The sequence below is a fragment of the Arthroderma uncinatum genome (genome assembly GCF_011692745.1).
Source record: "Arthroderma uncinatum strain CBS 119779 chromosome Unknown scaffold4, whole genome shotgun sequence".
NCBI lineage: Eukaryota > Fungi > Ascomycota > Eurotiomycetes > Onygenales > Arthrodermataceae > Arthroderma > Arthroderma uncinatum.
In genome coordinates this window covers 3,106,724-3,119,963 of record NW_022983866.1, presented here as the reverse complement: position 1 = coordinate 3,119,963, position 13,240 = coordinate 3,106,724, and the positions used below count along the sequence as shown (strand labels likewise).

The window sequence follows — 13,240 nt, the reverse complement described above, 5'->3', positions numbered from 1 at the left end:
AAGAGATATACTATCAAACCAAGCCAACAGGGACACCTTTAGTGAGCTGACAGTGGTAGTAATTGTTCTGTCTTGTCCTTGATGTTTCGTACAATCTTCAAAATGTCCGAAAGGCTTCTTTCCCCAAACAGGACTAGCGCCCAAGCTGGCCAGGAAAAAAAAAAGATTTTTGTTTTCTAACCATCCCACTTCGACAGCTGGAGATAGAAAAAAAGATAGACAGTCAAGACAGCTTTACTTGCGTTGGCTACTGCAAGATGTCGGCCACCGAGACCGTTCACCTGCCTCTCCCTCGCCTTCCCGAAGGCTGGGCTGCTGAGGATAAAGACTTCAAGGCCGTTGGAACCTTGTCCAGCGCAACCAGACGCAACGTCGAGCCTGTTGGGCCTCACTTTTTGGCGCATGCCCGCCGTGTAAGTTGTGCCAATTGCACGTATATTATGTCTATTGCTAGTTTTCTAATGTAATATGTCTTGGGGTTTATAGAAGCGCCATAGACGAACGTTCTCCGAAGATGAAAAGATCCTTGCACAGGAGAATGTCAAGAAGATCGAGGAAGATGATGTCGATGAAATCAGCGAGGCCGAAGACCCAATGATGCTGCAGCGTGATGCTAAGGACTGGAAGGTATATACTACCCAGCTACCTGTTGACAATTGGACGTTTTTATTGACCATTCTTTCGATATACAGGGTCAAGATCACTACGCCGTGCTGGGCCTCAGCAAATACCGCTGGAGAGCTACTCCCGAACAGATCAAGAAGGCTCACCGTAAAAAGGTCCTCCGACATCATCCTGACAAGAAGGCTGCCGCCGGTGCAAGTGACGAGAATGACAGCTTTTTCAAATGCATTCAAAAGGCTACAGAGATCCTACTTGACCCTATCCGCCGTCGTCAGTTCGACTCCGTCGATTCGGCTGCAGATGTTGAGCCGCCACACCCCAAGAAGAAGGGAGACTTCTTCAAGCTGTGGCACCCATTCTTCAAAGCCGAGGCTCGCTTCTCTAAGATTCAACCTGTTCCTATGATTGGAGACGACAACAGCACGAAAGAAGAAGTCGAAACATTCTACAACTTCTGGTACAACTTTGACAGCTGGAGGACCTTTGAGTACGAGGATGAGGATGTTCCAGATGACAACGAAAACCGTGACCACAAACGCCACATCGAGCGTAAGAACGCCAATGCCCGCAAGAAGAAGAAGACCGAAGACACTGCACGTCTCCGAAGAACGGTCGACGATGCCCTCGCTGGAGACGCCCGTATCAAGAAGTTCCGCAAGGAAGAGCGTGCTGGCAAGGACAAGCGGCGACTGGAGAAAGAAGCTGAAGCTAAGCGCCTCGCAGAAGAAAAGGAGAACGCCCGACTTGAGGCCGAACGACTAGCAAAGGAGCGTGAAGAGGCCGCCAAGGCCGAGAGAGCTGAAGGAAAGAAGGCCAAGGAGGCTGCTAAGAATGCGGCCAAGAAGAACAAGCGTGTTCTCAAGGGCAGCGTCAAGGACGTAAACTACTTTGCCGACGGGGATGCCTCCCCGGCACAGATCGACAGCGTACTCAATGACGTTGAACTGATCATGGGCAAAATCAACAACGAGGAATTGGCCACTGTTGCTTCAAAGCTTACCACTGCTGGCAAGGATGCTACTGCTGTAAAGGGTGTTTTTGCTGCAGAGGTGACCAGGCTCGTTGGCTCTGGAGCTATCAAGGAAGGGGATGTCAAGGTATTGGGCAGTTAGAGTTCTTTTTTATGGAGCGGGCATCTACTTCCAGGCGCCTAATATGGATATAGATGGCAACATACTCACACTGTCTTTTCACGCTATAGATGAATGTTACGTACTCGAGTAAATCACATATTCGTATACTCAGTGCCTAGAAAGCCGTTCTCAGCCCTGGTCTTGTAGATGCTTGGGTTTCACATATTTAACTAATTCAAAGGGTAACCCCTGAGAGGGCTAAACAACGAGCCGCATCCGAAGCTGGCAACCTCGCACATCCTCATCCTTTCAAACATCGATGAAGCTTTTCAGTTCAGATGTCTACACGATTGCCTTTTTACTCACCCATATATCGTGCACTTACATCGCTTTTCTACCTTGTCTAGTCTCCAGTTAGAAGCCACCCCACGGCAGATCAAAGACCGTTCACGGATATGGTCCATGTTGGCTGCATATCAATATTGATATTCCCCAGTCTTTTAGGCTGTGATGGCGTAACTATGATGCAAGTGGCACATCTAATTGCTTACAATGGCATCTAGAAGAGTTTATGTCATTGCTTACCACGCCTTTTACTACTGCTATGAAGTCACTGGTCAAAGGGGACTGACTATCAACACCAGAACGGCAAATTCATCCCGGAAGAACCGGATGTCCTCGCTTTACTGTCCCTGTTAGCTTTCAATTTGCATTATATCGCCCTTTCAAGGGTCATGGAGGACGATTCTAGAAAGGCAAACCGCGAATCAAACGCCCGCCACCTACCCCCCTTCTTCCAAATCTCCTTGCTTGGTCATTAACTATGCGTACCATAGTTCAGCAGTCGAGGCGAGTTTTACCAATCCCTTTTAAAGGGAGACTTTTCGTCATCAGCCGTGGAATTGTTCATTCCTCTGGTCAATTCATCCTGGATCTTGATTCTTCTATCATATTGCCTAAGTCCAGGTCTCAGTTGATATACCATTACCATACACCCCCCTAGAACCAAATCTTCAGATTTTGCCTATTATACCGTACCTTATCGTCTTCCCTGACACGCAAACACCTTCAAGATGGGAGCTCTGTCCACTCTAGTTCGTGTCTTTCTTATGGGCAGTCGCTTCTTGCAGTTTGCGTGCGCCGGAATTGTACTTGGAGTCTCTGCCTGGTTCATCCACCGCTACACGGCTAACGGCCATCTCAAATATGATATAATTATTGTATGCCGTCTCTCTCTCTCAAGTTCCCATGGTCGTTTTGTTCAGAAAGGTTCAGACTAGGGGATGGGCTGCTGCTAACAAACGATATGACTTCTACAGGCTGCTCTGTCAATTCTGTTCTTCCTTCCAGGTCTAATGTCGCCAATAATCAGGAGATTGGGATTCCTCACATTCTTCATTGACCTGGTATTCTCATATCTGTAAGGGCGACTCCATACCCCAAGGCCAACCTATAATTACGTCGAATGCTAATAGTTTCATTATAGCTGGTTGACTGCATTCATATTCACTGTCCAAGACTACAGTAGGAGTGATTGCACGAACAATTCGCCACGTGGTGGTAGTTGCAAATTCAAGAGAGTTCTTGAAGCCTTCACTTTTGGAGCAATGTTAGTCTACTTCTTCTTCCAGCGTGAAATTGACGACTGTATAAGGTGGCCGTTGCTAACGTTATTCAATTCACTAGGTGGTTCTGTATTACCTCCCTAGTCCTCGAAGTTATGAACGTGATGGGCCACCACCGTGACAAGAACTCGTATGACGGAGGACATCAAAAGGAGTTGCGTCGATCCGGCGATACTGGCCGCAACGACACGTACGGTCGACATATCTAAAGCCGTCATCCCACACCCTCCAAGGACCATTCAACAGGTAGTCAACCAACGACCAAACAGGAGGATGGATGAAAAGCAAACGAAGCAGACGTCGGATGTGGAAGCTAGGGGCATAGGGTACATAGTAATGTACTTTGGAAAGAAGGATATATTAAATCGACTAATGGAGGTTAAGTGCTGTTGGCGATATTCATCGTATGTGCTACACTGCAATCCCTTTGATCCATGGGTTAAGTATAATATCTTAATATTTCAGGCGGGCGTGGCATGAGGAGGTTTCCTAAAAAATACCTATTGTTCTTTTTCAGTCGTTCTATAATCTCGCGATATACCTATGATGCAGTGTGTAATTTAACTAATATCTAATTTTTTTTTCTTTTTTTTTTCCCCGCTGCACTTCTATGGGGTTTAGATTTGTATACACATCTATGACGTCACCATCACCCACGAGATAACGATATTATGGGGATGGGACAATCCAGTAGCTCTTACGCGTAGATATTTAATTCGGATAAATACGATTTTATATGATATACACAGGATACGAACGTAGTAGCATGTAGTAGAATGGAAAAAGTCAGAAAGTACTCCATAAGGTAGGTCATAGACACCAGGAACTCCATTTAGAGATAATGTAAACAGATACAGAGGAGAAACAGACTCATGGCCCAATAATCCAATATGTAGCCCCTCCGATCGTGGAAAGTAGTAAGATTGTGAGAATTCCCGCCCCTGCTTTATCGGCCGTGTTAATCGACCTGAGGGCCGTAGATTCCACGCCCGAACCCTTACTTGACCCTCCTGGGTTGCCTTTACTTATTCCGCCAGTGGAATTGGTTAGCGGGGGAACGGCTTTGGCGATGAGATTTGATTGAAAGATTTCCATGGCAGCCATCTGCTCACCAACCCCGTTGCTACCATCGAACTCCCCCGTTGTCCATTTAAGGCCGCATGCTGTGCGGTCATCGCCACCAGTACAAGTTTTAGCTGCCGCGGCAGCGCAGGCTCGTAGCCTGGTCATGATAAAGTCGGTTGCGAAAGGGGCCATCTGTGTGGTGGCTGCCATCCAACGGGCGAGGTAGGCTTTGAATGATTTCTGGTCGGTCTCACAGGTGCCGTATTCTTCGCATGCAATTTCAGACATGATATATGTATTGGCTTGGAAGAATGGGCGAAGACCGTCAAGGATTCCCTGAACGCGCTCTCGCCATTTCGGGCTACCGTCCGTCTGTTCAATAGTTAGGATCACAGGTTGTATAATAAGTGATTGGACGATAGACGTACATAGTTATACATGGTCGCGGCCCCCAGCAGGTATATGCCGGCGTTGTACGTCCACTGGATTCGGTTGAGCTCAGAGCAATTGAGCAGATCACTCGAGCCATCAAAGAACTGATAGTTCTCGTTCACCAGCCCGATGGCTCTAGACCAATCCCATGATTTTTCGGCCCACTGCGCATATGTGTCGTTGCCGGTGTACCTAGCTAGCCGTGCGCCCATCTGAAAGAACGCGCCGTTGGATATGGTGTTTTTATAGTCAAACCCCTTGTTGAACCTGAAGATCTGCCACTTCAAGCCCCCTCCGCATGTAGATGTGTCCCAACGAGCTACCTGAGAGTTGAAAACGGCCTGTACCAGGGCAAGCCATTGTGGTTTATCTGGCGGGGGGTTGGGGAACTTCCGCTCGGCAGCAGACATGGCTGCTATCGCCCAAAATGCCTGATCATCGTTACCCTCGGTCAACGTCTGGTTTGGAGGCATGAAGTTGTCATCCGGGCCAACCTGCCAGAGCATGCCCTCGGTTACCAGGTCGTTCCATTGACTGTCTCCCGTGTAAAACCAGTAGTCGATTAAACTGCCAAACATTGCGCCTGCTTCCCACCAGAAGTATGGGTCAGGCAGGTTTCCGGGAATGTTTCCTGGCTGATGGCCTGAGTAGAATTTGAGCATGCCTCTTGCGGCTGTCTGAGCAGCATTCCTGATCGAATCTATGAAACAGGGAGATTATGGGTCAGCATGGCTATAATCTGAGAATCAACCAGGCAAGGGTGACTTACCATCGTTATTGAGGTCGAGGGTGATGGCAGAGACGAGACATGACTGCATGAGGAGCAGTATGACCCCCCACCGTGTGAACGGCCGGGTTAGAAGCTTCAGCTCCATTCCCTGCTAGCATATACCGGCGAAGTTCGTTAGCTGTCGTTTATGTTATCGGTGGCCCATGGAGTAACGTTTGTGCATTAAGAGCGAGTAAGACAGAACATATTATCAATACGTTAGTTAAGACAGCCGACAGAGCAGGATTGACGCAAGCTAGGCGTAAGGATGCGTATGGTGTAGAGGTAGACAGTGAAGAATGGGGGCTGAGGTTGAGCTGCGAAGCGAAAGTCAAGGGAAGCGTCCATGACTTCATCCGAAAGAGGAAGAACCAGATCCGGGTCGCACAACCACAGGCGAATAAACCAACAAGTTTATCCTTTTCTTCTTATAAATTTATGCTTATACACGAAAGAAATCCAGGGTTCGGGTCTCAGGACGACCATGGAACTCCAGAGGCCACGGAAGCGCCAGGATATCTGCATCATCGCGGCCTTCACCTCGTCCGGCCGTTACGAGACGCGTGTGGTGGCGCACAAGAAATCAAGCAAGCTGCAGAAACGCCATCTTTGGTGCAAGATGGCGTTGGATCTGCCGTGGAACAGATCATATTCGGAGTACATCGGCCTGCTTTTATGATATCTGTCGCTGCTGGACGGTGAGAGGACGTCAGAAAAGGGTGCGACAGGGAGTTTCGAGATGGCGCCCGATTGGCGAAGATGAGATAACTAGTTAACTAGCAGCTATAGTCAAAGGCTAAAGAAGTCGCACATCTAGTTGCTCTATATCTTTACTTATACTACTTATGACTAGATGGGCTAGGAGGACAAGGAAATATCAAAGGAGGGTGCTGTTCTGCTTGGAAACGGTCTTATCAAATATCAGCCCCAGTCAACTTCCCCATCATGAACTCTGGTCGTGTCGCTGGTGGTCGGCGCCGGGTCGACCGCTCAGGGTGTCGACCATCTCGCGGAATTTCAGCCAGAATTCGTTCTTCGGTCGTCGGTGCTGCCAGTCTGTGTCTGTCTCCTCTAGCCCGTCCTCGCCGCCGAGAGGGCTGAAGACAACCTCGCTTCCCCGGATTCCGATGACGACTGTCGACATGTCGTCTGCCGCGATTCTCTCCTTGCTCATGCCGGTGTACTCCTCGAAGTGCTGGATACACTTGATCGACATGCGGAGCGCGCGGATACGGTCCATCGGTGAGGGTTTGCCACCCTGCTGGAAGTGGCCTGGAACTGCAGAGCGGGATTCGAATCGCCCATTGGCCTCCTCCTTGATCATGTCGGCGATCACCTGGGTCGTGTACGTGGCAGAGGCGCGCTCGTTCCTCAGAATGATCTTCCCGGCATTGTTGGCGCCGCAGTCAGTCGCAAAGCTGCGTCGTAGGTTCTCGATATCGTTCGCAAGCATCTTGATGCTGATACCTTCTTCCGGGATGTATACCGCGTACGCACCCACGGACAGGCCGGCCATGGTAGCTATGTACCCAGATCGCCCGCCCTGGGTTTCGATCACAAATACTCGTCGGCGGGATGACGAGGCAGACTGTCTGATCACATCGCAGAAGTTCATGAGCGTGTTGAGGCAGGTGTCGCTGCCCAGAGAGTACTCCGTTCCGGGGACGTTGTTGGAGATGGTAGCCGGTAGTTGGACAATCGGGATTTTGAACGAGTCGTAATCCTTTCTGGCCTTTCGCAGCTGGCTGACGGCGGTAAACGCCTCGAACCCTCCGATGACGAACAAGGCATCGAACTTGTAGAGCTCAAAGCACTTGGCAGTGGTTTCCATATCCTCTGATGGGAGCCCACGGTTGGTACCGATCTCTGAGCCGCCCTCGTTGACCCACGAGTCGGAATCTAGCCATTTGACCTCCCTCACGGACCCCAGGGGTTTATCCGCATGGTGTCTACACAAACCTGGGAAGCCATTGTAGATGGCAATGGGAGTGTGTCCACGAGCTAGACAGTATGCCACTGCGCCTCGCGTAGCAGGGTTCATGCCACCGGCCGGTGCCCCGACGTGGATAATCGCGATGCGCATCCTCTATTAATCAATGCAAAGTAAGTAATTCGCACTTAATCACTTTGACAAAATGATGTATTAAAGAGCACCGTACCTTTTCCTGTGGAAGCAGTAGCTTCGGGTGGTGGGGAGTAGTAGTGTTGATATACGCTCTGTGATACGCTTTGAATTCAGAGTCTCGTAGAGCCATTGCCGTAGCAAAATCCTTCTTCGAGATGGCTTCTTCGACGCTCTTTGTAACCCTCACTGCCTCTACCAAGGAGGTCCTCTCAATTTTATTCTCTCTGATAGTAATGATTGGCGATAGCGAGCCGGGCTTAGCTTCAAGAACAGCCTTAACAGCCTCGATACCCTGAAGCGTGGCGAGCCATCGATCATAGGCACACGCAGCGCCTCCTCGTTGTGTATGTCCCAGAACAGTCACTCTGGTGTCGAGCTGCAATCTATCACTGAGTATATCCTTGACCTTGTTCGACGTAATCTTCTGCAAGTTGCTGTCCTGGGCACCTTCAGCAATGATGACGATCGTTCGCCGTTTACCTCTTTGTCGATTCTGATATTCATCCACCCTTTTAGTGACTGCGTATATCATTTGAAGGATTAATGCATACCTGGGTTATGATATCACACATGTCATCCTCCCAGCCATCGCGGGGAGGCATTTCGGGGACGAAGAGCCAGTCAGCCCCCGTACTGATGGCAGACATCAACGCTAGCCATCCACAATGCCTACCCATAACTTCAATGACGAATCCTCGCTGGTGGGAGGCTGCGGTGTCGAAGACCTCGTCGACGGCCTCACAGATACGATGCAAGGACGAGTAGCAGCCAATGGTAGCGTCAGTCAACGACATGTCATTATCAATTGAGCCCACCAGTCCTACTATATTCAAGGACTTGAACGGCTTGACCTCTGCATCCGTGAGTTCTCCCTTTGAAACCAGCTCCTCTAGTAGCCCGGGCCACTCGGAACGAAAGATGTCTGCTCCAGTCAAGGACCCGTCTCCTCCACAAACAATGAGGGCATCAATGCCGCGGACGACCATATTTTTGGCAGCCTTCAGCCTGCCCTCGCGGTCTCTGAAGCTCTTGCACCTCGCAGACCCGATCAACGTACCGCCGCGAGACAGCCATCCACGAACATCCTCCCAGTACATCCGCTTGAAGTAGTCTCCGCCCTGCACCAGCCCTTCGTAACCCTCATGTACGGCATAGGCTTCACAGCCACAGTGAATAGACATGCGGACAACTGCTCTCACCACGCCGTTCATCCCAGGCGCGTCACCCCCACTAGTCAAGACGGCGATACGGCGCCGCTTGGCTGTAGCTGCCACAGGCGTAGGGGCTGACATCCTTGTGTCTCTGGATATGAATTATCGCCGGTCGTCAATGGTGTAAGCTGTCGAGAGCCAGAGAGCAGCGGTGGTGTCTGTGTCGAGGAGTCTTTGGTGGGAGGGAATTATACCTCAATCCATGCCCCGCGAGGCCAAGTCAAGAGCTGTTCCAAAGCTTAATCGTGAGATGTCATGAACAAAGAAAGTCGCTTTCACTAGAGTGTAGCTCGATAGCTGTACCGGTCTCTTTACTGCGTATGAAGGAGACAAGAAGATGAACAGTCGTCCGTCGTCGTCTTCTCTATACAAAAACGATCTTCTTCCCTCAGTCGGAGCCATCGTCATCACGAGCTTGGCGCCGACCAAGTGCCCGTAGGTAGCTTCCATGTAGCGGGGCGATCCTTTTACTAATGAATTTGGTGGCAAGGAGATGCTTTGGTACTTATATATACTTTACACAGCTTTGATCACCAGGCTAGACCGTATCTAGATCGGAGCGGATAAACTATTATACATGATTAGGTAATGTCTTCAAGTTTACTATCGCGAAGACATCTAGACACGAACATGGAGAGACGAGGACGGGGATGGAAGTGATCTGGCACTGGAATTGGGGCTACCTTTGCTTGTAGCGGCAGACTTCGGTTTTTCCATCGACCGCATACGCTGAACGCACCACATAGTATCAGTTACTGCGTGCACGGCAAACTAGCTGATCAGAGTGCAAGTGGGCGCGCTCCATTAACTACCCCGTAACGATGGCCGATTCCTTCTCTCTGCCTTTGCGGCCGATTAGGAAGAAGACCGAGGACTCAGATACACTGCCCATCCGCATTGCGCAGATCAACGCCCAGAGGGGATCCTTCCGAGATGTTACTGAGGAGAGCTTGTCGAATGAAATCGAAGCTCTCCGCGTTTCCGGGAAAGAGGCGTCTGATATAGGAGAGCCGGCCGAAGCTGGGGACGACGCTGATGACAAGGAACAGCAGCTCTTCACTAGCCGATCAGAGATGCTCGAGTTTGCGACGTGAGTACTCAAATATCATGGTCCGTGGAATAAGCACAGAGTTATTGACACTCGACCTCTAGGCAGGCCCAAGTCGAAGCTTGCTACGCCCTAGATTTCGTTTCCCTCGCTCTCTCAAAGTATGCCCCGCGCCAGGTGGAGCTATCCATGACGCCGTATATCAAATTCAAAATCCCGACTGGCTCTCTCGGCATAGATAAGATAAAAACACCGGAGCATACTGAGGCCGACAAGAAGGATATCGCGATCGTCTCGAAGGGATGGAAACTGGAGAGTTTCAGCTCTGCTGCAAACAACCTGCTTGAAGCTGCCACTCGCCTGCAGAAGGAAGTTGCCGCGGAGACCAAGTATTGGTCCGAGGTGCTGGCAATCAAGGAAAAGGGATGGAAGATATGCCGGCTCCCACGCGAGAGGCAAACTCTGGGCGTGCAGCATGGTTTTCTTGAAGGTATGGGACCACCTATTTCCTGATTTGACGGCTAGTCGAGCTTTACTAATGTAAAGTTACTATGATAAATAGCTGCTTCCGTGTTTAGAGATCGAGGCTTGGGGGCGTTAAGAAGGGGAGACGATGGGTCCTTGTATGTCGACCACGGGATGAATGCATCTCCTCTACAAGTCGTGCGCATTCGTGTGCGAGAGGGTGGGGAAATAGTTGGAGTATCACAACCAGCCTGTGTCAAACATGCACATGATACATCTGCCCAGGAGACCTACATTCACCAAGCGAGAGACTCTCTATTTGAGGAGGAGCTGTTCTACGAACTAAATCGCGAAGCACGGGCACTTCTCCGACACGGCGTTGAAACCCGGCACAATCAGATCTTGTTCCATGTGAACGAGAGCCAACAGGTTCTCGTTGACATGATCCCAGTGGACGAAACTGCCACCCATGACCTAGAAGCAGGCTCAGCTGGATTTCCAGCCAACGACCTCGCCCACGCAATTGCTTGCTCCATCCGCATCCTTTTAACCCACGCCCATCGGAAGAACCGCCGCCGGCGGACCCAGATACCTGCAGCCATATCTGTGAGGAAACGTCCGACGATAGAATATCCACTCCTCCAGCCAAGCATTACGTACCTCCAACATAGATCGCACATGCAGTGGCTTTTATCGTTCCTCCACAATATAACCAATACGCTACTCTCTGCTGGACTCAAATGCAAGTACTGGGCGAACCCCCCATCATCCAAGGACCGTCTTGGGACCCCCGCCAATCAAGATAAAAATATACTCCTTGTAGAATCCCTCGTGGACTCATTTCTTAATGTTCAAGAGGCCGCAGTCTCAGGTGACTTCCTTAGCCCGAATAGCCGTTATAAAATTCGGGTTCGGACAGACTTGGACCCTACAGCACTTGGAACTGAATTTAACACATGGACCAGTCTTCCCTCGTTCCCGCAACAACAAATCATCCAAAGATTTGGTACTCGTGATGATATTCAAGAATTCCTTATTTACTTATTTACCCTGGATTTAGTTCATACAATTCCGTTACTTGGCGGAACGAGAACCATATCGTCTTTACCCAATATGCTACCTGGAGACGCCGAGCCTGGCCCGAGTGATCCAACTGCAGGTCTAGTGACCGCACCAACCACTGCCTCCAAAACTGCAATCTGGGAGCCTACGTTTTCAGAACACGGGGAGCTAATAGCCCATGCCCCTGGAAAAAGTCGGAATAAGAAACTGCGAGTGGTATTAAGCGGAGAATCGCTAGTACTGCATTGTGTGTCGACGAATCATGCAGAGGACGAGGAGGTGGAAGAATCCAGTTACACATGGAGTGTCAATCAGACCGATGACGACTCCCGCCTCACACTTCAGGAAACCCTCAAGCAAATTGAGGGTAGCGACTGAATAAGTAGATGTAATGAACGCCTACGAGTGCAAGGTATGCCCATGTACATAAGAATAAACGACTTGAAGCTTATTAGGCGAAGAAAAACATCCTAGACATAATTTCAATGATGATCGCAATGTAATCGATGTATATGGCGAGGGCAAGTCACGAAAAATTATACTCGAACGCTTAAAGCCCCCTGGAATGTTATGTTGAAAGACACAAGAAAAGGAGGGGCCGTCTTATCAGTAGCTAGGTAGATTATACTGTACCCTCTGGCTCCAAAGCGGCGAGTTCGTCTAGGAGCTGAACAGTTTCGCCAGGATTGGACACCCATGCGGTGGTGCATGCCAGCCGTGCCTATAGAAGGGGGTTATCAGATTAAGGACAAGTTTAATAGAGCGAAGAGGTAGAGTACACACCTTGAAATCATTTGCTCCAGCGGACAAGAACTGGTCGCCTATATGAAGGGTTTTGGATCTATCGATACCGCCGAAATATTTCTGGCAAGCCAGCACCCCCCATGATTTATCACCAATGTCTACAAAAACATCATTTCCACCTATCAAGAATATTAATTTTAGCATGAAAGGCCAAGCTGAGAAAGGTACCAGGCACTTAACTGACCATTAAAGGCGCAAAAGGGGAGACGCCTGCCAACAGAAGATGTCTCGATTGTTTGCTGTGCAACAAGAACGGTCTCCTCAAGCTGTTCGCGATGCATTCGATGTCCTTCAAGCGGGTATATTCCAACTGCCCTCTCCTTTCGTAGGATGGCAGCGGGCAGGTTCAAGTTGCTAACACAGTCACGCAACGCTGCTTCGGCAATGTCAAGCAACTCTTTAACGTCCTCTTCCCTCCACAGCTTCATCTCATCTAGCTGCCATTCACTTTGGGGCTTATAGGTAAGCAGATCAGGAGAGTTGGGGTCAAACTCATACATGAAATTGCTCTCGCCCCCAAGGATGACGAGATGATTTTTCTGTTTGTCGCTGAGACTAGTAGATGCTTTGATGGCTTCCAGCAGCCCTTCAAGGCGCTCTTTATACTTCGCTGCTGTAGAGTATCCGGCGGCTGTCACAATGCCGACTCTCTTATTCCTTTGCAGCAGGAGCATTATCCTTTCAACAACGGGGTTATCGGGCGTGAGAGAGCACCCATCATCGTACAGGGTCACATCTCCATCGAAGGTGATCAACTGAACCTCACTGCGACGAACTAGGCCCATTAGCTGAGCAGTATTCAATGTGAGCCGGATATCATTGAACGACGGGGGTACAAAGCGCCTATGGCTGATGAAGCGTTTGTTATCCTGGTATACGAATGCATCTTCCAGGAGCAATGGAGTAAAAAACGTTCCCACAGATGGGACAAGTAGTT

At 49.8% G+C, this 13,240-nt stretch overlaps 4 protein-coding genes across 4 annotated transcripts; 2 read left to right on the top strand and 2 right to left on the bottom strand.

Moving 5' to 3' along the window:
* Positions 1-257: 257 nt before the first annotated feature.
* GIQ15_06299 (zuotin) lies at positions 258-1,736 on the top strand (the record flags this gene model as incomplete). The annotated part of the gene is made up of 3 exons (XM_033553716.1): positions 258-413; positions 487-627; positions 693-1,736. The coding sequence occupies 3 exons, from the start codon at positions 258-260 to the stop codon at positions 1,734-1,736; spliced, it is 1,341 nt and encodes a 446-aa protein (XP_033404860.1).
* A 2,456-nt stretch (positions 1,737-4,192) lies between these two features.
* On the bottom strand, positions 4,193-5,694 carry GIQ15_06298 (glycosyl hydrolase family 76 protein; the record flags this gene model as incomplete). The annotated part of the gene is made up of 3 exons (XM_033553715.1): positions 4,193-4,759; positions 4,816-5,519; positions 5,589-5,694. 3 exons carry the CDS (start codon positions 5,692-5,694, stop codon positions 4,193-4,195), a joined length of 1,377 nt encoding a protein of 458 aa, XP_033404859.1.
* Positions 5,695-6,531: 837 nt separating this feature from the next.
* Positions 6,532-9,005, bottom strand: GIQ15_06297 (phosphofructokinase subunit; the record flags this gene model as incomplete). The annotated part of the gene is made up of 3 exons (XM_033553714.1): positions 6,532-7,674; positions 7,748-8,206; positions 8,265-9,005. The coding sequence occupies 3 exons, from the start codon at positions 9,003-9,005 to the stop codon at positions 6,532-6,534; spliced, it is 2,343 nt and encodes a 780-aa protein (XP_033404858.1).
* A 740-nt stretch (positions 9,006-9,745) lies between these two features.
* On the top strand, positions 9,746-11,877 carry GIQ15_06296 (mediator of RNA polymerase II transcription subunit 17; the record flags this gene model as incomplete). The annotated part of the gene is made up of 3 exons (XM_033553713.1): positions 9,746-10,014; positions 10,077-10,462; positions 10,535-11,877. The coding sequence occupies 3 exons, from the start codon at positions 9,746-9,748 to the stop codon at positions 11,875-11,877; spliced, it is 1,998 nt and encodes a 665-aa protein (XP_033404857.1).
* Positions 11,878-13,240: the final 1,363 nt, after the last annotated feature.